Source organism: Protobothrops mucrosquamatus, unplaced genomic scaffold, assembly GCF_001527695.2.
Source record: "Protobothrops mucrosquamatus isolate PMUCROS unplaced genomic scaffold, P.Mucros_1.0 scaffold1377, whole genome shotgun sequence".
Classification (NCBI taxonomy): Eukaryota; Metazoa; Chordata; class Lepidosauria; order Squamata; family Viperidae; genus Protobothrops; species Protobothrops mucrosquamatus.
The window spans coordinates 268,903-292,112 of NW_015387566.1; the positions used below are offsets into that span (position 1 = coordinate 268,903).

The following is a 23,210-nucleotide window of genomic DNA, read 5'->3' on the forward strand; positions in this document are numbered from 1 at the left end:
TTTATAATCCAAATGTTTTTAACAACTAGGTCAACTAATCCCTAATGAATTAGGGATATTTCTGATATAACAGGAAAGTGGCATGTTACAGTTATTAGACTGTAGGGACTTTCATATTGGAAAAGCTGCTTTTCATAGCTGGCTGCATTATGAAGCATTGACCAATGCTGAAATGGATGAAGGGATCTAAGGCTTTATTATAATATAACTGGGGCAATCTTAGAGAGTTGCTGAACTATTGGACATAGTAGATACATTAATGATGTAACTTGGGAAAAACAGCTTCCTATGCTTTGTTTTTCAGATCGATGTCATGAAGGTGGGCAGTCCTACAAGATTGGTGATACCTGGCGCAGGCCTCACGAGACAGGAGGCTACATGTTAGAATGTGTGTGTCTTGGCAACGGGAAGGGTGAATGGACTTGCAAGCCAGTTGGTATGATTTAGTTTTTTATGCATTTCAGAGGTCAAAAGGTATTTCAATTGCAAATAGACCTGTTTGTGATAGTTACTGTAAGCACATTTTTTATTCTTTGTGATAACATTTTTTTATTTTTGTCTTAGTTGAAATATATAAAAACTGAAAACATGCATACATGATTAAACTTTACCTGGACTTTTGACCTGTAGGTAGTGCTTCTGAATATCCTGCTAGACAATAAACAAATTCACCTAGAATACAAGTATGCCATGGAGAAGATGCCAAGGTTAATCTGTTCCCTGCTGTCTATAGAAGTTTTAATAGGGAAGGGCATACTTGGTTAAGAGATTCATGCTCCAAAGTTTGATGTGCTTTATTGACATAAGAGAAAATTCTCCAGATCATTTTGAAATATAATCCTGTATATTGTTATATACTCAAATATAACCATGCCTTCAAAAGGAGCATAAAATAAAACAAGCTGTCTACAACCCCAGTGTTGTAAACACTTAGAAACCTCTATTTCATTGAATTGCCAGATTTCTGCATGCTGTTTTTTTAATCCAAATGCAAAAAATATGGAAGCATTTTCTTTCCTCCCTAATTAAGAAATTTAGTTTTTTCCTTAATGAAATTGTAAAGAAAACAGTGCAGTGAGGTTATTTTTTCTTTTTCACCTTTGAAAATTAATTTCCCTTAGCTGAGCGGTGCTATGATAATACAGCTGGGACGTCATACGTTGTTGGAGAAGTTTGGGAAAAGCCATATCAGGGCTGGATGATGGTGGATTGCACTTGCCTTGGAGAAGGCAGTGGGAGGATTACTTGCACTTCCAGAAGTAAGTATGGACTTGTGGCAGGGCAGCTCATGCAAAGTATCAGCATGAATGATGCTCTTGGGTATTTTTTCATTTCCTCCATAATTTTGAGGGAGGGCCCAAAGTCTGGAATGTTCTGCATACACTGTTTGGCTGACTGTATTCACATCATCCATGAAGCTATAGTAAATTATTAGCATAGTAAATTATTAGCAATTTGGTGGCTGCTGCCTCCTCCATCCAAGTAATGTGGCTAGAATGTTGCCTGTCGGTATTTTCCTTAAATCAAGGGTGCTGGCCTTTTTCATTTTTTTCAGTATGATAAAGCCACAAGGGACATGACAACTGCCCAAAGACATCACCGGGGAGGGTGTGTGTGTGTCAAATTATGGCAAAACAATCATGGAGGGGATTGGGTTTGCAAAAAAAAAAAAAAAGCTAAGCATATAATGTAATGACTTGGGGCCATACTAATGAAAAAGTTAGTTTTAAACAAATTCTGGTTTGAATTACTTGGAAATAATAATTGCATGACATATTTTATCTTAATAATTTACTCTGTGAGATCAATGGTCTCCTAATAATCTTCCCAACTGTGTATGTGATATTACCATTTCATTTATCTTTCCATTACAAGATGTAGATGTTACCCTCCCAAAAGCAAATGAAATATTGCTGCACCTGATTAATGTTTTGTATGAACACAACTGCTAAATTCAGAATAAGACCATGGCTTCTAAGAAAATATGTATTGGACTGAGTTATACCAACTGACTCAAGTATATGTTAAAAAAAAGTATTGTACTATTATTTCCCATGGATCTCATCCATAAATAACTAAGTACCCACAGATTCTAGCATAAGTGATATTTATATACTTTCCAGAAGATACATTTTATTCTGCTCTTTTTTTTATAAACAAGTTTTATTAGTTTTTTAATTTTTACATCAGAGTGCTCAAGAAACACCGTGGTGATGGGGTAATCAATCATCCAAAGACAAAATCATATATATATAAAACTCAAGTTAATTCATTAAATGTTCCCTCTCTATTTCCCTCAAATAGTATAACATATTTAAGTTAATCCATTTCTACATTACATCTATGTAAATCCAAATCCTGTTTTTAAGCTTTACTAATTTACAATTACCATAATCCAATTTAATCTTGAATAAACATATTATTAGCACTTCGGGTATCCCTTCTACAATACACATAATATTCCGACAGTAACATTCTAATATTTCCAGATATATTCTATTTCTTAATCTAATAGATCATTGATTAGTACCAATTCTTCTCTTATCACAAGTCTCTCTTATTTCTTCTTCCACTAGAAAATAGTTATCCTACTTAAAATAAAAATATTACTCTACTCTATTTTAGATATATAATCTATCAGTCAATCTATTTCTATAAAAAAGAAATCATTTCAGCCCATTAGGTAAGATTTAAATCTCGTCCAAATAATTATCATATCTAAAACAAGCATATTGTTACACAAAATATCATCTTGCTAACTTCACATGCTCAGTTAATTGTTAAATCAGTCCAGATCTCTAAAGCCTTTTTAACCCATTAAATAAAATTTTAAATCACATTTTTAAATCTAACTCTAGCTTTCTTTCTGTGCCAGGCCGGTTTCCATAATACCGCATCTGTATCATCAAATCTCAGTATTTGAGTATGGGTATTTATCGACACATCAATCTGGTCTAAGTTCTCTTCCCTTTCTTCCAGTATCATCTGGATAGTATAGTCAATTTTTTCCATGTTGTAGTTACTAGTTGATTATCCAGGTTATCACAGCTTTCAATAGATCGCATCTGAAAGTCAGTTCCTGTTGCTTTTAAGACTGCAAGTATTTCAGTTGAAGTCATTCTTTGATCATCAAGAGTTCTCCATAATTTGTACATAGGTTTGTGAAATATCCTCTTCTGTAGTAATTAGTTGACTTGTGGAATGATCAGTTAGAGTCTCAGTTTGAGATTTTAAGTCAAGCGTTTTTCTAAAGCTCAATTGATCAGTAGCTTCTTCCTCCATCTCTTTAAATTGTGTGCACTGTTGCATATAGTCCTCTTTAAAGCTAGTCTGTTCCTCTTTGGTCCATTAAAATTTGAAATTCAGTTTGTGGTTTTGCAAAATGATCTTTAATTTTTCTCCAAGATTTCATGTACTCTGTAGCTTCCAGAATTTTTTCCAATATAAGCTCATAATCAAGCTGTGGGTAAGATTCTTCCATTTCCATGATAAAATAGTCTTTTAGTCTTTTAGTAGAAGCTATATTTATTAGAAGTCAACAAATATCCACCTCCACAATTTCTAGTAAGCAAATTCAGCCCACAGCTGCTTCAAGGCCTTTATCTTTCCCCTTTTATTATCATTTGAAGGTCAAATCCATCTTCAAACACCAAGAGAAAATACAATTGCAGTAACACTTTTCACCACAAGATGTCCTCAATAGGCTGTAAAATCTTTTTTTCTGAGTTAATCATTAGGAAAATAGAGGGGAAAAAAGCAAATATCTCTAGCATAGGAGATAAAATAATAATAATGTTCTATGATAAGGATTTTTTCAGAGCCTCAAAATATCCAAAAAATTAAATATCCAATAAAAATTTACTGTTTTATAGTTTTGTTCAAAGCTTTTTTTCCCCAAGTAAACAAACACCGCTCTCTTAAGGCAGGGAAGTCATTCAGAGGCTTTTTACAGGAAAATAGTTGGGGCTAAGAGAGGGAAGGAAAGGTCTCACCTGGATTTCTCCACGGTGGTTCTTCACGCTTAGCTGTTCTTCTGACTTTCGGCTGGTGCAGCTGGGTGATCGGCCATTTTACTGGCCGATCTTTTCTCCGACGGCCCTAAGTAGCTAGCTCAGACCGCGGAAGGAGCTGCTGCCCTTCCGTGGTCAACGAGGGCCTCCTCGACGGTGGTCGCCCCTCCAGGGCAACTTTTCGACCCGATTAGGGGTCTACCGGCGGAGGGAATGCAGCCGGCGAAGAGACGGAGCTCTTCGCATGACTGCACACGGCGCGATCCGGAACCGGAAGATGTTTTATTCTGCTCTTTTGATCTGTCTTAGCCTTACTGTTTCTTATTGATATTTCTTTCTTTCACTTACGTATACATATAAGATCATAGAATATGTTGTTTTATCTATTCTGAACTTCGTGCTAGGAATAGTGTCTTAGATTGTCTAGCAGTCATGGAAATATGAAAATTATCAGGAAAGCTAAAGCAAGCTTTTTATTTTGGAAAACATAGAGATATGTCTTTGAATTTAGGGGGCTCAATCCTCTTCAATTCCAGGCTAACATTTATTGTACCTACTGGGTATTGGTAGAAAGTACAATAAGTCTTGGTGTTATCCTGAAGAAGCTGGCTTAGATCCCAAGATACATTTATGAAAATTTTGATTATTTCTTCAGACTATCTTTGAAGGCATTTAGAAGGTTCCACTAAACAATGTGGAAGTACTTAGGAAGACAGTATGAAAATTTAATTCCGTAGTTAAGTTACCATTAATTAACAAATAAACTTACTTAGTTACTCTATCTCAGGAGCTCTTCTCCTATCTACATTATTCAGGTGAGTCTCCCAGTTTTTTTGAGTGGCAGATGACTGCATGGCAATGGAAAAATCTGGAAATTGTCCTTTGGTGAATTTCCTTAAATTCTAATCCATTATAAATAAGATTGGCATATTAAAGATGAAAGAACCTAAAATGAATCTTTGAAGTGTTCTTTCTTCTATGAGGATGCTTGTGATGAAAAATTACTACAGCTTGGATCCAATTGTATGCAAGATAATCACTGACATGCATAGCAAGTATTTAAAAGTACAGTCATTGGTTAAGTATAAGCCATGTTTTAAGCTGTTTTAGGACATACCTAATCTTTTAGAACTTTTTTATGGTGGATTTTGAGATGATATTGTTTAGCTTTTAATTGAGGATAATAACTTTTCTTAGTATAACAGTCAATTATATAAAGTAAATCCTCAGTTTGAAATTAAATTTTAAAACTATACAAGCAACACTTTTATTTAGTGTTTTTCTCTGACTGGAAACTTGTGGAGGAAAATATGTGTCCGGGTGTCAAATGAGAAAATTACAAGGATGGAATGTTCTCAACTGCCAGGAAAAGCATGATCAAATGAATAACATTGACAGTATGTTTTAATACAGTATATGGCCTAGTGTTTTAATACAGTATATGGCCCAGAAATCTGTTGCTGGATTCAATAGAATTCTGATTTCTGTTCTAAATATTTATTATTTACACTGTTTGAAACTAAAACACTTGGCTTTGTACAACATTACTATTTATTCAAAATGCAAACATTTTATAGAGTTATCTCAGGACACATATTACATAATTCATTACCTGTAATAGGAAAATCATTGTATAGGGTAAGCCATCATTTCTTAATGATGTGCATTTGGGCAGGTTGCATTTCTGTGTGCAGCACTTTCTCTTTGAATTTTATAATTCAAAGTACCACATTTTCTTAAACATAGCATAGCGTTGTTTAGGATCATGTAGATTTGGAATAGAGTCTGAAACTTTCCTCAGTTTTTAGATTCCTTTATCAGATATCTTCTATTCATTTTTTCCCATTTTCCCAAAATTTGTAATATTTCTTTCTACCCCTGATTAACACTCAGTTTCTAAATATATCTAGTTGGGACTAAGAACTTTGAGCTTAATACTGTTTAGTTCAGAGTGTTTAGATTTGCATTAGAAAATTTACCACTACATTGTTTTTATTTTTATTTTGTTTTATTAAAGTATATAATTACTGAAATGGCAGAGATGCCCTTGTAAGTATGGTCAACTCTTAATCATTCAGCTGGTTCCCAGCTTTGAATATTTTAAAAAGTTTGTCCATTCATACAGCTGAAGCCACAGACCAACTTCCTGGCAAACTCACATACTCCCATCAATTTGACTTCATGTCTTTCTTAAACATTTTCCTCATGTTCATTTTTTTGAAACCCAGCAGCTGAGTGACTGGGATGACGTAGCAATTTTCCTCCAGAATTGTGTCATAACAAATGGAGTAGAATTTCTGGGCAAAGGGGAGAAATTTATTCCAAGGGGAGATAAATTATTGACTTCATATTTCTGTCTTTCAATTCAAAGTTGATTTTATTTGTCCCCGAAGTGCTTTTTAAAGAGGCAACTCTGGACTTTGTTGTTTTTCTTTCAAGACGTTTTGCTTCTCATTCAACAAGCTTCTTCAGTTCTGACTGGATGGTGAGGAATGGAAGAATTTATATTCCTTGCAGACAGCTGGTCATTTGCATTCTTTTAGAGAGTCATTGAGGCCACTTGGAAGTTTATATGTGTCCTCAAGGTCACCTGAGTGGTGCAAATGGGTGTGGAGCCTTCTTGGAACTGCTGAAAGGACTGTGTTGTAGACTGGAGATAGATGATTCATATCCCTCCCCTTGTATTGAGAGAGCACTGTTCAGTTTTGACATAGATGGCCTCTTTGACCCCTCTTTCAGTCCTCTCTGTCCAAAATGTGAACTTTGCTATCTTCAAAAGAGTGGTCTTTGTCTTTGTCATACATGCACACTTTGTCAAGTGTACATATATGTTGTGTTGGCTGAAGATCCTGAGCTCTTCAGATATTCCTGCAACATATGGAATGACAACATTGCTTCATTTATTGTTCTCTTCTGTTATGGGGGATCTCCTGCTGGGTCTTTTTGGAGATTTGATGAAGGCCCAATTGGGATAGCCACACTTTCTGAGGGCTTCCTTGACGTATTTTAGTTCTTTTTCTTTCCCATCTTTGCTGGTAGGCAGGCCTTCAGTTCAGTGGTTTAGGGTTCTGATAACTCCCATTTTGTGCTCCAGTGGGTGGTGAGAATCAAAATGTAAATATTGATATGTTTGTGAGCTTTCTGTAAACCCCAGTGTCTTCCTTAATATGTATTGCATAGTTCAGGAAGGCTAGTCTATTTTCCTTAATATTTTCCCTTGTGAATTTGATGTATCTGTCCACAGAGTTGATATGTTTGATGAATGCTTCCAATTCCTGTGTTTTGATCTTGACCCAAGTATCATCCTCATACTATACCAGTGAGTGGGTGGAATTCCTGTGAAGCAGTTTAGGGCTTTGGTCTCCACCTCTTCCATGTAGTGATTGGCCACAATGGGAGACACAGGTGAACCCATGGCGTAGCTATGTTTTGTCTGTAGAAACCTTCAATGTATTTGAAATAAGTAGTCTAGCATGGCACATATGTGGTCTGGGCTGAGTTGGTTCTGCCACCTAAGGTGCTGTCTTGTAGCAATTGTTTCTTCACTACCATGACAGCTTCAATTGTTGGAATGCAGGTGAAGAGGGAAGTCACATCATAGGAAACCATGGTCTCATCCAGGTCCAGTTTTATTTTCACAGGATTTCACCAGCAAGGTTTGGAAACTAAAACTGGACCTGGATGAGACCATGGATGAAACGACTGCTACAAGACAGCACCTTAGGTGGCAGAACTAACCTCACCCCAGACCACATATGTGCCATGCTGGACCTCTGCCTGACTGCTGCCTATTTGCAGGAATATCTGAAAAGCTCAGGAGGATCTTCAGCCAACACAACATACATGCACACTTTAAACCCAAGAATACACTAAAGGCAGAAGTTTGTCCACCCCAAGGATAAAACACCCAGACTCAAACTAAGCGGCGTGATACATGCAGTAAAATGCAGTGAGACATGTGCAGATCTGTACATTGGGGAGACAAAACAACCACTTCATAAACGCATGGCACAACATAGAAGAACAAACCCATCAGGACAAGATTCAGCAGTCCATCTACATTTAAAAGACAAAGTCTACATTTTGGACAGAGAGGACAGCTGGCTTGAAAGAGGGGTCAAAGAGGCCATCTATGTCAAAATTGAACAGCCCTCTCTCAATAGAAGGGGAGGAATGCGACATCATCTATCTCCTGTCTACAACACAGTCCTTCCAGCAGTTCCAAGAAGCCTCTACACCCATTTGCACCACTCAGGTGACCTTGAGGACACATAAGCCTCAATGACTCTAAAAGAATGTAAATGACCAGCTGTCTGCAAGGAATATAAAGCCTTCCATTCTCCACCATCCAGTCAGAGCTGAAGAAGTTTTTAGATGAGAAGCGAAATGTCTTCAAACAAAAACAGGAAAGTCCAGTTGCCTCTTGAAAAAGCACTTTTGGGACAACCATGACCTGGACGACTAAGAACCTCCATAGATGTTTTTTTTTTTGTTTATTTATAGAATTTTTATAGCCAGCTATCTCATAGCAGTGATTGTAGGTGATGAACAGAGGTTTAAGAACAAGAACAGCAATATGATTTGTAAAAATAAGCACCTCAAAACTATAAAATGAAATATATCCATGATTTTTTTTAAAAAAAACTGCATTTCCAATAGGTCAAACAAGAACTTAAAAACCAACCAACAGTCTTGAATGCCTGAGGAAATAGCCAGTTCCTTAATGCTTAATCCAGGGCTCCAGGAAGCTGCTGGTCCATTGGGCAGGCAGTGTGGCAGAAAGGTGCAACTCCTAGGTCCCATGAGATAAGATTTCTTAAGAGTATTCTAATGGCGTGAGCAGAATACATGTAACCTGGGCCATATAGGACTTTATAGAGGATAATTAGCATGTTGAATTGCATTGAGAAATTTTCTGGAAGAGATCAGTATCGAGAGCCATAGCTATCAATGCCATTTGCAGTTTTTGAATGCTTTTGAAAGCCAGCTTTGTATACTGCACAGTAATCCAGCCAGGGAGTGACCAGGGTGTGAATGATTGTGAATATGACCTCCTGATCCACACGTAGATGCACTTGATGCACAAGATGAACTCTTAGACATGGCTGCCACTTGTCCTTTGAGCAGATCTGGAAGGACCTAAAATTGGAATTTGGGCCTTAGGGGAAGGCACAGAACAGTCAGTAATATCTGGGATTAAACACTGCACAAAAACATCATGTGATTTGTTTGATTTGGCCTAACATGCTGCCTAATCTCAATTATTGTGTCTTGTAAATCATTATTTATACATAAAACCCCAGCACCCTTTTTGTGCCTTCAGAGTTTCTCTGGAATGACTAGAATCAAAATTTGTGGACATTTTAGTATTGGGGAGGTGTTTGAGAGTTTTAAGAGTTTTAATAAAAATTCTGATCTATCTTTCCTTATGTGCAACATGTTTCTCATTCAAGTGTACTAAAAAAAAATCCATTTTTAATTGGAGCAGTTAAAATATGCCAATGGTAGTTTTGGATGAGACTGGATGAAAATATTGACTACATTAAAAAATCCAGTATCAGTCCAAGTGGGTAACCATCATGAATGGGTGCAGACTGTTGAAATAGCACAGGCTTGATCCTCTGGTGTGTGGTCTCTTCTTTTCTATAGACAGATGCAATGATCAGGACACCAAGACCTCTTATCGAATTGGAGACACCTGGAGCAAGAAGGATAACAGAGGAAATCTACTTCAGTGCATCTGCACAGGGAATGGCAGAGGGGAATGGAAATGTGAAAGGCATTCCTCTTTGCAAGCCACAGGTGTAGGTAAGCGATATACCTGGATGAAGTTGGATATTTATTCCTTCTTTATTTGCCTTTATAAAAACTACCTTGGGAAATCATACATTCAAATTCAAAGTATTCAAACTGTGTAAGAATTCGAAGATAATAAAACTCAGTGTAATCTATAAAATAACTATAAAATCAATGTAATTAAAAAAATTCTTGCCAACCAATGAAGTCTGCTAAAAAAAATCCCCTCATCTAAAGTCGCTAGCATCACAAAGCCTCTTTCTATTTGTCAGGCTTGACTTGATTTAGTCCTTTAGAATGATGAGAGCGTAACCAAAGACTGAAAGTACAGATTCAGGTACCCACAAAATGGGATGTACTAATTGTAGTATCAATAATAGAGGAGGCATTTTGGCAGCAGTGTGGAATCTGTTTTAAGGAACTGTAAAATAGATAAGTGAGAAACCATGACCATTAATATAATCTAGCACAGTAGTGGCAAACCTATGGCACGCATACCAGAGGTGGCGTGTGCCCTCTCTGTGGGCACACGTGCCCTTGCCCCAGCCTCGCCTCCCCCCATAACTCACTCCTCACCAGCAGCCCCCCTGGAGAAGAGTCGCCCCCGAGCGTGGCCCACACGGAGCAGCGCAGCCAAGGACATGGCAGCCAGGCAGCGTAGACAAGACTGCCCTCACGCCCCATCCCGCACAGTTGATGCTGCAGGCCGTGGGCAGGGGGCATGGCCACCATGGGCTGCTGGGCTGCCTGGGCGATCTGCGGCGGGCCCTGGAGGGGGTGAGTGGCCCTGCGGGCAGGCAGGGTGGGGGACGGTGGGGGCGGGGCAGGGGGTGGGGCCAGTTTTTGGGCACTCAGTCTCTAAAAGGTTCGCCATCACTGATCTAGTAGAACAGTTTAATGGACTTTTCAGTGAAAAAGAATGTTCATTAATCTAAATTTTAAATCCAAAGGTTGCCCTCTGATTTTTTAAAATTTTCCCTTCCCAGAAATCAGCTATAGAGAAAAAGGCTTTTTCTTAATATCACTTTAAGTTACAGGAAGGCAGATTCCAGTGGAACATTCTGAAAAATAATTTGACAATGGAACCAGTTATTGATGGTGACCCGGAACACCTTCCTCCCTTTGCTGCCTGTGTATAAGCAGAGGCTGGATCTTCCAGGGGATATGTAAAATTGGACTCTTTCACTGTCCAGTGGGTTGGAATTGATAAGCTAACTGGCCCTTATTAACATGAGCATAAATGTTTTGTTATCTTCTGATAAACATAAAACTAATCAAAAGTATTTTTGCATTCCCAGTAGAAATTCAGCTTTGCTAGGATGTTGAGATGGTCAATTTGGATGATTATTTTGGTTCTAGTCAAAATGGTAAAAACAGTATTTTTATTAATGTTGGAAGATTCAAAGTTCCACATTAACTACAACAGATAACTGACTCATAGGAGACTATCAAGATTCTGTCTGTCCATTCATCCTTAGTATTATGTAGCTGCTCATTTCATATTCATGACTGGGTGGCTAACAGTGATTAAAAACAGGATAAAAGTAATCATAACCGATCTGTCAATGCTGCAAATACTGTATATTCTTGCTTTGACAATATGCAGAACTGTCTGGTATTTTTATAGTTAAATCAGGCAACAGTGAAAGGAGAGGAGAATAAGGAAAGCCCGGGAAAAAGAAACCAGAAGTAAATCACATCTTCCAAGTTCATTGGAAGATGTGAACCATGACCCCAAAATAGGGGAGGGAAAAATGCCTGGAATGTATGTGCAACGGAAAATAATCTCAGATCTAAGCATTTCCACCATGCCGTACTGACATCTCTGTAACCTTAATAAATGCTTTTAGGAAAAAAATATGCCTGAAAGTCCTTTTAAGTGTTTCGTTAATCAGACACATGACACGATCTTAATCAAGTGATAATATACAGTAGTTCTTACTGACAGTTACAAAACATCATTGCTTTTTTTTATATGCAGGAAGTGCATCTGCAACTATCACAGATGTACGAACTGCACTTTACCAACCACAGCCCCAGCCTGCTCCTTTTGGGCATTGTGTAACTGACAGTGGTATGGTGTATATCCTGGGAATGCAGTGGCTTAAGGCACAGGGAAGCCAGCATATGCTTTGTACTTGTCTGGGCAATGGAATCAGCTGCCAGGAAACAGGTAGGAAATATTTTTAAATATTTATTGGCATATAAAAGATGTTTCAGTCATTTACCCTATGATAATGCATGTTCCTAACTGATTGGCATAGGCTGCGCTGAAGGTCACTACTATATTGTGAAAAACAAATTATTATCATCATTTATACAAGGTCATGTGATCAGTCTGGCCTTCATACAATTAAGTCTATAAGAGCATGATCTCCAGGTCAATGGATTTGATGTGAAGTTAATTTAGTGCAGTTGGTTTTGGGATACTGTTATCTTTTTCTCTCCAAAACCAGCCAGAATTGTGACTTTTTCTTATATACGGACCCCTTCTGTACCTACACCCACACACATACACACACACAGAGTGAAATCTTGAATTTTTTTGGGACTGCAACAGACTTTGATAGCAATTTCCACTGGATTTGATTATTTACGTAATGAAATTATATAATGATATAAATTGATGCAAGTAATATAATTTGCAACATTTGTGTGATGACATCATTCAATCAATGTCAGTTACTGAAACGACATGCTCCAAATTTTAAAAGACAGGAACCATGATCCCACTGGTTTGAAAAACTGAAGTTTCACTATAATGTTTTAAAATATTTTTCTGAAACCAAATAACATCAAATTCTTGTGTAATTATAATGGTATTCTATGTTTTAAAGCTGTGACCCAGACTTATGGTGGCAATTCCAATGGAGAGCCTTGCGTTTTCCCATTCACATATAATGGAAGGACTTTTTATTCATGTACTTCCGAAGGACGTCATGATGGGAATCTCTGGTGCAGTACAACCTCCAACTTTGACCAGGATAAGAGCTACTCCTTTTGTACAGAGCAAAATGGTAAACCTTTTTGAGGAAAAAATCTCTTGGGGAGAAATAAGATGCAGATTTTAGCATGCATTGGGAAAGTGTGGTCATGGAAGTATAGAATATATTAATTATAATTTAGCATTCTTTCACATGTCTTTTTAAAATATCTGGGCTGGGAATAGGAGACGTGGATCTGCACTGGATAAAGCATACAAGGAAAGTCTTGAAAACTAGGAAAGAGTAAGGGAATACAGAAGTCAAACATAGATCTATCAGAAAGGCTATTCAGTGCAATACATGAAATGTGTTTAGCATTAGAAAGGTAGGTTTATATCATGACGCCACCACAGCTTAACTAGATAGCAATGGATAGTACATCTCTACAGATGTCTTATCAGGTAAAATGAAAAGCAGTAATATTGTATACCAGATTGCAAGCTTTCTCTAGATGTCTTGAAAAGGATCTACTTGACTATTGCCAGAGACAGAATATTTATTTGTTATTCCTTACTTTGTAAAATGTCATTATCCCACTGTTTCTCTCTTCTGCTCCTACCCATCTCTATTTTGAGCATGTCCATTTTTACTGTATGGCTTTTAACATACCATAAATACTCAGTTTGACTCTCAGTATAAAAGTAGTTTTCTGCTCCTATTCTAAGTGATTGCTCCTTACTTTGAGACTTTCCAAAAGTCTGAAATAAACTTTATTTTTTGTTCCATGCTGAAATGAAACTGGGCAACAATGGTTTGGAGTCAGTTTTGCAATTATTTTTTTAACTAAGGAATAACTGAAGCTAATCAGTGTTAGATGTTCGCCAACAATTCTTGTTTTGTCATCATCTCATTAACTAATCCAATGAAATTTATACAGTATGCAGAAATGGTCAAAGATAAAAATAGTTTGTGCCATTTTGCTCACTTGGGTGTCCTCACATTTGTGAGGAGGAAATGAATTAAATAGAAATAAAGCTAGTAGTCTGCATCTTTGGTTTTCTGCCTGTGTTTGGCTGGCATTTCTTCCTCTCTCTTTTTTTTTTTGAAGATAGAAGCCCAATGTCTATATTAGGCTAGAAAGAAAGAGGTCTTTTGAATCTGCAATGGCTGCAATGCTCTGATGTCACTCCCAAGTCAAGCTGGAATTCTCAGCCAGGTTGCCATATATGGCAGAACTAAGAACTAGCAAGGGGCTAATGTAGTTTTTTACCCTGTAAGATCTGGAGGAATACATGCCTTAAAACTGGGACTCGTTTGTGCAGTTTAATAATTCAATATTATTTTATTAAAAAAGAAATTGTCAAATATTTTTAAAAGACTTTTATGAATACTCATTATATAAAAGAAACATACCAAAAGCTTTAGCTATATTCCTTATTTTAATGTTTGATCTTAGAGGGTGGGAACAATATAATTCTGCTTACTGCCATATATGTGGCAGTTCTTGCAGAGAACTGGATGTACAACCTGAAAATACAGTTAAATTCTGCCTCACAATTTCTCAGATTTTTTTTTCTGTGCCAGAGGTTTCTATTTTTTTATCATATTTTCAGAGTGCTTGTGATTTTTGAGCTTATTGGAGATGATTGTTCTTTATTATTATTGTTATTAGATGTTTATTCTGCCTTTTATATATTTTATTTATATATTTTATTCTGCCTCAAATATGATTTTAGATATGTGGTGAACATATGTAATAATTCTGCTTCCTGTGTATAATTTGGTCTCCTACTACAACCATTCTGTGAGATAGGTTGGGCTTAGAGAGGAGGACTGACCCAAAGTCACCCAGCTGGCTTACCTGCCTAACAACTGACTGTCTCTTGGGTTCTAGGCCAGCATTGTCACTATGACACCATCATTCTGAAGCTCCCTTTTGCTGTCCATACTTTCTTGATAGTAGATTTCTTCAGTTCTGCAGTTTTTCATGAGATTGATTCAGACTTGGTAGAACAAAACTAGTTTGATTTTTGGGCAGAGAGCTGCTGTATAGACAAGCTATTGACTTGCAGATGCTTTCATGCATTTTGGAACCAAGACAGAGGTGCGAGAGGCTAAGTCTCCCACAGTGGATAGAGCAAAGCATTCAGCCCTTTTATTCCAAGGCGAGAAGTAATCAGCAGAAATAAAATGGATGTTTAAAGCCTTGTAAATACTTAAGACACCCATCTCATCCCTTAACTTTCCTGAAGGCCCCCTAACCAAATGGGGCCTGTTTGTGGCCACTTAGGAATGCAGTCCTTGACATGCAAAGGTTGGTGCAGCTCTTGAGCGGGTGGAAGTTGCAAACTAAGCTGACTTTGATATGTCTCTTAAGTGCTTTCGAACTTCTTTATAAAGACTATAAACTTGATAAAAAATTTAAAAAAAAAAAGACTATAAACTTACATTTATAGTCAAAAACCTGGAAAAATACAATTTTTATTAAATGGTTGATCAGTTAAAAAAAACCTCTTTTCCACATTTTATGTTCTCAGTGGTTCACATAAAAATGGCAAAGATCATCATTCTTTGTTGTTTCTTTTTCCCATTTCTCAATTTCTTAATTCATAACATTTATTGTATTTTCTTTAAATGATGATTTCCCATTTGTCAAAAGAAAAAGAAAAGAAAAATGATTTCCTAATGGAAGAAAAATGATTGCAAAAAGTTTTCAGAAATAATTTTCACGAGTATGGTATGCTGGACAGCAGATAGTAAAGTAATTAGCATGTAGCTAAGCTTTAGTATTTATTTGAATAACAATTTTTTTTTCTTGCAGTGTTGATTCAGACACGTGGTGGAAATTCCAATGGTGCCCTGTGTCACTTTCCTTTCCTTTATAATAATCGGAATTACACTGATTGTACTTCTGAAGGACGAAGAGATAACATGAAGTGGTGTGGAACTACCTCAAACTATGATGTTGATCAGAAGTTTGGATTTTGTCCCATGGCAGGTATATTGCACATATGTATGTTAGGACCCAATGTTATTCCTTAATTCTTGGGAATTATGAAAATATTATTTGATATAAATATTCATTCACTTCGTATATACAGTTGTTGCATATAAAGATTAGCCTCAGTAAAACTTTTACAATTTTATTATGAGAATAAAATATGTGAAAATCTATTTAACACACATTCAGAATACAGGATTTAAATGGAGATTCATATTTGAAGTGCTCAGAAGAAAATGGATACTATAGGCACTGATATAAGATCAATATGGAAGAAAGAAAATTTCTAAGGGTTAGTGTTGTTATTTTCATGAACAAGAAGCTTGTAATAATCAAAATAAGCCTAATTCATTTTTACATGTTAACTAGCTCATGAAGAAATTTGTACGACAAATGAGGGTGTTATGTATCGTGTTGGAGACCAATGGGACAAACAGCATGATATGGGCCATATGATGAGATGCACTTGTGTGGGAAATGGACGTGGAGAATGGACCTGCATTGCATATTCCCAGCTCAGAGGTATTTTTAGTTTGGTTTGTCATTATTCATTATGTGATGTAGCCAGTTAAGAGTTAGCACAATAGGTAATATACTGGAATTGGGAAATCCTTGGTTCTCTAAATGCAGTGGTTACTCACAGCTCAAGTAGCATGGGCAATAGTGAGGAAAGCTAAGAGCTGTCTCTGAAGGGGCACAGATTACCTCTCCTGAATTAGAGTACATTTGGGAATGAGGACTATGGTATAGGATCAATTTCATTTAACTGTTAAACTTGTTTCATATATAGCCAACAATGAGTAATCATTTACAGAACTTTGTTTTCTAGGACCTACAGCAAGAAAAAATATATGAGGAATATACTATAGTTATGTATATGTGAAAACATAAGCTCCTTGAAACCTCAGAGAATTATAAGGAAAGCCTTTGTAACAACATCTCATTCACAAATCTTATTTATTGAGTGTGAATCTCAGATTAGGTTCATATGTCATTGAAATTATGCACAAACAGAGCCAAAACCAATTAAAGGACATAACAAGATATGTGAATAGAATCATTGTTATTTGTAAACTATGATTCTGTAAACTAGGTTTGTCGGTTAACACCATATAATTGTGGTTTATTCACTAAATCATTATTAAACAAGGCATATTTAACCTAATGAGTGAATTGAATTACTTTATGTTATAGGTATTTGTAGCCAGCTTACTTATTAAGAATTGCACGTGGTATGGGTTGGAGTGACTAGTCATTACAAATTTGAGGAAGAAATAACATATTAGTGACTCAAGATCTATTAAAAGATTATAAAGAATATAAAAGTTTGTAGCAAAGGCACATCATAATTGACTTTTTAAATACTTTATATGACATTCTTGCTTTTTTTGCTGGAAGCTGTTTGAATATGGAAAAACACAAACTATTTCATTCATGAGAGATATTGGTAAACTGAGTGGAGAACAATATGCAGCTGTGCAAAATTATAGCCATTATTTGTTCAAATTAACCAATGATACAAATATGTTCTTTTTTGAAATAGATCAGTGTATAGTTGATGGGATCACATATGATGTTAATCAGACTTTTCATAAACGTCACGAAGAAGGACACATGCTGAACTGTACATGCTTTGGCCAAGGTCGGGGGAGATGGAAATGTGATCCTGTTGGTAAGTTGATTCCTTTTCATGCTCGTGTTCATGTCGGAAGCACCATGGCACTTCAGGGTCGGAAGGATTAGCCAATGATATCACCGCTGCCCAGAGGGACGCCCAATTGGGGACTCCTTTCATATCCCTGTTAATGTGCCCACTGAAGTGGTATCTATCTACTTTGCTATTGCACACTTTATAATTTCTAGGTTGACAGGAGCTGAAGTGAATGACGGAAGCTCACCACATCACACAGCAGCCCTTGGGTCTCAAACGTGGGTTTACTGATCGTCAACTCAGCGTCCTAACCGTGCTTAGCATCCTCACCTTTCATGCTTAGGACAATATACTATAAGGGGTTACCACCATGACTGTGCCAATAATTTTAGGCTGCTGTAAACTGTCAGTAACAGTAAGAATTGGGCTACAAAGGAACTTCTATGACTTAATGCTTATCTACATCCTTACCACCACCTCCAACCTCTTGCTTCTGTTCTTTTTCCTGTGTTTTCCTCCCATTTGTACACTACGACAATCAAACTATTGCTTTTTCCCCTAATTGGTTGTTAAACTAGCCCTCATGTAATCCAAGTTAGATAGCCCCGTCTCCATTTGGAAATCCTAGAATTAGAGAACTAAGGCAGAGCTCTAACTAATACTATCTTAACTGAAACAAAGTAAGCATGTTTTACGTGGCTTCTACCTAGTTTTACTAAACTCATCAATAGAATCTGGGGTGGGTTGATCTAGGCTTCGACAGAAGAGGAGGGTAAGTGGCAACATGTGCATCAAAACAGAAACTGCCCTTTTCATTATGGCATTTGATACAAATATATAAGGAGCAGGCTTCAGCTATGGTATCAGGGTGCACATTGTCATTTTCATAGCTGGTGACAAGTACCTCTATGATTATAGCACTCTTGACTTAAAACTAGTTTTTCCTAAGAATTTATTATTAATATTTAGTGTATGATAAGAACCTGACAGAAGGGAAGTAAACATATACACACATTCTACATAATTATACACAAAAGGTCTATGGAGATATGGCAGTGGCCTCATAACTGGATGTCCAATTCAGCTATCCAGGCAATTGCCTCTGTCGTTGCTTCATTCAGGTCTTTTAGACTAGAACCAGGGAATGCATGTTGTGGGCAATCTTAATATGTATAATAGTTTGCATATTAATACAACAATTGCAACAAGGGGAATCTTATCATCCCCACTGATAGAGGGCAGAGGCACTTCTGAGGGGCCCTTGGTGCTCTTGCAGACATTTCATTACCTTAACTAGGTAACATCAGTGCTAGTCTGCAAGAAAACAAGCAAGCTCAGAGAGCACCAAGGACCCCTCATTTCAACCCTGAGCTACAAATATTCTCCTTCAGAGGCACTTCTTCTAGTATCACACCTAATTCTGTTCAATTTCATCCAGACAAAGTAAGGCACATCAAAACCAGGTGGCTTGGTAGAGGGATCACTAATGGTCAAGCCAAAAGAAGGTACCTTGGATCACTCCTTTCTCCAGGCTGTATGGACCTGCCTCAACTGTCCCCTCAGGAAAGCATAGCTCAGGAAACAGGCATTGTTTCAAAGAGGATTTTTTACTGAGAGAAAGTGATTGCAGAGAAAAAGTCAGAATCTGAAGTTCCTACTCAAAAGCGTTAAGCTAAAAGTTCCATTTCTTCAGCCCCACCCCAAGGCCCGAAGTCCATCAGGGGCCAATCTGCTGGCCTAAAGGTATTGTGAGAACTTTGAGCCAAAAAGATGACAACCGGCCATTTTCCCAGGTGCCTTATTCTAGCTAGGCAACAGGAGTCTAAACAGATGGCCCTATGGGTATTTTAATTCCCATGTAGATAAATCAAACAAAAGTAGAAACAATGCAGGAAATGCAGAAACATCCTCAATCTACAATAGTGTGTACTCCCCCTCCCCTTCCTGATGGCAGCGTTCTGAAGACACCTAACATGCTGCTCCCCTAAAAGAAGAGAAGATCCACCTGGAGAAGATAATAACACAAAGGGGATAAGAAAAAGTGGTTATGTATTCAGTTAGGTTTATCAAAGTAGCGGTCATGAAAACGTTGTAGCTTTGACATGATTCTTTTGCACCCACTCAGGCTGAGCCTGAGGGAGATTTTTCCATGTTACTAGGTATTGGGTGACTCCCTGATGTGTATGTGAGTCTAGGATTTCCTTAATTTTGAAATGTTGTTCTCCTCCACTGTAATAGGTTCAGGGATTGAAGGGGGTGCCGGCCTTAAGGGCGAGACCACCTCTGGTTTAAGAAGGCTGCAATGGAATATTGGGTGAACTTTTCTCAATGGTTTTGGTAATTCTAATTCCACTGTGACTGGGTTAATGATTCTTTTTATCGGTAAGGGCCCTATATATTTTGGTCCCAACTTTTTTGATGGGTGCAAGGACTGTAGGAACCAGGTGGACAGATATACAAAGTCCCCAATATGGAACGGTTTAGGGCTTTATGCACAATGGGCCACGTATCTTTCAATTGATTGATCAATCCACTCTTTTTATATATATATATATATATATATATATATATATATATATATATGTTTTCTGAGACTTTCGTGGGTGTTTGTATGTATGTCTTTAGTTATTCGGGTTTTCTCCCGCGTAGAATTAGAAGTGTCTTGGCGACGTTTCGACGAAGTCACATTCATCATCTTCAGGCTGGTGTCTTCAGCTTCGTGCTTCTGGGAGTACGCGGGAGAAAACCCGAATAACTAAAGACATACATACATACATACATACATACATACATACATACATATAATTAATTTTCTAATTTTACAATCATGAGTACTTAATAATGTGTTGTCTGGGTCCATTGGTAATTCAGTGGTACATATTAATTTTCTCAGTCTAGTTCCAATACTATACAATCCAGTGCTTCCTATCCTCTCTTCTTCCAGTGGTATGCATTTTTCCACACTGGGCAAATACAATTCTTGTTACTGTTAATACATATACAATTAAATATAGACATCTTCATCACATTTTTATGGTATTATACATAATATCGATAGTGTCAGTTTATAATATCTTTTTTAGCTAAAATATATCTCAATTGCATTTGCAATTAAAATCCATTTGTTCAATCAATATCCTGTTTTTCCCGCTTTTTAAAATTTTTAATTTCCCATCAATGTTCAAAATATCTCTTGCTTATAATTTTCTCATAGTAAATTATATTAGGGTAACCAAATGCTTCTCTTATTCAAACCCTTTAGAGTTTTCATACTTCCCATCTCATAACAAAGTATAATATTCTAGTTACAAATCCTATCCTTCTAATTATAATAATACTTTTATTTCTAACAGTTATCTATTTTCTTAACCATATTCAAACATCTGTTTAATAGTATAATATCCCATCTAATAGATCAAAACTTCTATTTTCTTCAGTCCTACTCTAGCTTTCTTCCTTTGCCAAATAACTTTCTAAGTCATTTTGTTTTTTGTATGTAGTCTTTATGGTCCAATAGGGTCCCCAACACAGATAAGCAACCCAAGAGTTTTTTTCCCTTTTCCCAGCTGCAGTCTGCAAAAATGAAAGTTTCCAGGAATAACAAAGAGTCTTATCTAAGTCCTAGCTTCAAGCTAAGTTTCCTTTAAGCATAATAAATTGTAGTGCCATGATTCGCCACTAGATGTCATTGACACCGTCTTCCAGCTTTCCAAATCCAAGCCTATTTTACAGACTTTCAAATATCTTTTCTAAAAAAAAAAGTCTTAAAGGTACTTTTAGTCCCCAAATTTCAAATCTATACATCTGTATTAATTTCAAGTTAATCTTGTAGTTTTCTCTATTTCCCCCCAAAGCAATTAATTCACCGCTTTTCTTTTCCTGAGGGAGCGGGGCAAAAATTTCCCTTCCCCTCTCATCGGGGAGGATTCTTTCCTTTGGGCATTCTTTTTTCCAGGAAAGTAGTATTAAGGTCATAAAAAGAGGATAAAGTCTCACCCAGTTCCATCCATGTTGCTCAAAAATTGCTAGTTAGTGCTTATCTTTGGTTGTCAGCAGGTTCTGACTGGCCACACGAATGTAGCCAGTCTTTCCCCCCGCTGGTTTGGAGGGCTTCCTCGGATCCAGTGGAAGGGCTGCCGCCCCTCCGTGATCAACGAGGGTCCGCTCCTTCGCCTCTCCAGGGCGACTTTCGACCCTTTTTAGGTTCACCAGCAGGGCAAAATTGAAGATAGACCCTCATCTTCCTGCATCTGTCACACCGCGACACCTAACTGGAAGTCTGATCCACTCTTTTAAAGGAAATTTTTCTCTCCTGGTAAGTAGTGCAAGGTGGAGTTGAAATGCTGGAAGTATTGAGCCCAATACTTTGGAGATAGTTTCCGGGTTTTTTTTTTTAAGCTTCCAGGCTTTTGTGATCAGTCCAGACCTGGAATGGGATTTTGCTCCCTTCTAAGAAGTGCCTCCACACGTGGAGGACCCATTTAACTACATAAGCCTCTTTCTCCCCCACTGCTGATTGTTGCACCGCTTGGGTCAGTTTCCATGATGTGTACACATATGGTTACAATTTCCCCTCCTCATTTTCTTGCAACAGCACAGCCCCTACCGTGATATGGCTGGTGGCCTGAATGACAAAAGTTTTTCCTGGGTCTAAATGTTTTAGCACTGGCTCAGCCCCAGCCGTCCCCTCAGGAAAGCACAGCTCAGGAAACAGGCATTGTTTCAAAGAGGCTCTTTTACTGAAAGAAAGTGATTGTAGATAAAAAATCCCCACTCAAATGCATTAAGCTAAAAGTCCCATTTCTTCAGCCCCACCCCAATGCCCAAAGTCCATCAGGAGTCAATCCGCTGGCCTGAAGGTTTTGTGAGAACTTTGAGCTGAAAAGGCGCCTCATTGGCGGCAGGAATCTAAACATATGACCCCACGGGTATTCCCCCTCCCTAATTCCCATGTAGATACATCAAAGCGAAAATAGAAACAATGCAGGAAATGCAAAAATAGCCTCAATCCACAACAGTGTGTACTCCCCCTCCCCTTCCTGATGGCAGCGTTCTGAAGGGACCTGACACAGGCATTCTCAGGGTTAAACTGGGTGGTAGATGTTAAGTGAATAGCAGTTTTCCAAGCTGGCCTACAGGATTTCAATCTTGTGATGGGCTGCACATTGTCCTGGTAAATGGGGGGGGGGGCTTGTTCAGCATTCTTGACCATAGCCAAATGAGCTTGTTGTCTTCTAATATGCGGCAGTGTGATATTGCTAAGTACTGATAGCCAGTGCACAGGAGTGGGATGTAATGTGACAGACCATGATACGTATTGTCTGGTGGAGTTGGACATTGATCATTTGGGTGTGGATACAATATTCCGCTGTGGAATAAACCAAAGCCAAGGGATGCTAATATCAGCACTCCAAAATGTTCCAGCCAGTCTGTTCAGTAAATAGTTGTAGCTTTTCAGTTTTGCACCTGATTTTCCCAGGTGTTTTCAGAAAGTTAGTGATCTATCCAGTGTACTTCGTTAGAGTTATTACATTATAAAATATGATTCTGGAACTTCGCTGAAGGCTGGTAATTTGTGTACCTATTGCTGAGGTGGAATGTAGCTATTTCTGTTTTTGTTAGGCTTGCAGGAGGTGCCATTTTTGAAGTCATTGAGCTTCTGGAGATCTTGAGAAAGGCTATCCTCTGCATCACTGAAGTTTGTTCCTTGGGTTGTGAGATTGATAACATCAGCAAAGATAAATTTCTGAGAAACATACAACATAGAATAATAGGGTTGGGAGGGACCTTGGAGGTCTTCTATTCCAAGCCCCTGCCCATGGCAGGAG

General features: G+C 37.7%; 1 protein-coding gene across 1 annotated transcript in view; it reads left to right on the forward strand.

The window, feature by feature from the left end:
- The window catches only part of FN1 (fibronectin 1), a 124,494-nt gene that overhangs the window by 7,901 nt on the left and 93,383 nt on the right, over nt 1-23,210 (forward strand). The window contains exons 5-12 of the mRNA XM_029285178.1: nt 305-436; nt 1,122-1,259; nt 9,660-9,818; nt 11,788-11,979; nt 12,644-12,823; nt 15,552-15,728; nt 16,101-16,253; nt 17,275-17,403. Of these exons, the coding sequence (XP_029141011.1) occupies nt 305-436; nt 1,122-1,259; nt 9,660-9,818; nt 11,788-11,979; nt 12,644-12,823; nt 15,552-15,728; nt 16,101-16,253; nt 17,275-17,403 (1,260 nt within the window). The remainder of the gene's footprint in view (nt 1-304; nt 437-1,121; nt 1,260-9,659; nt 9,819-11,787; nt 11,980-12,643; nt 12,824-15,551; nt 15,729-16,100; nt 16,254-17,274; nt 17,404-23,210) is intronic.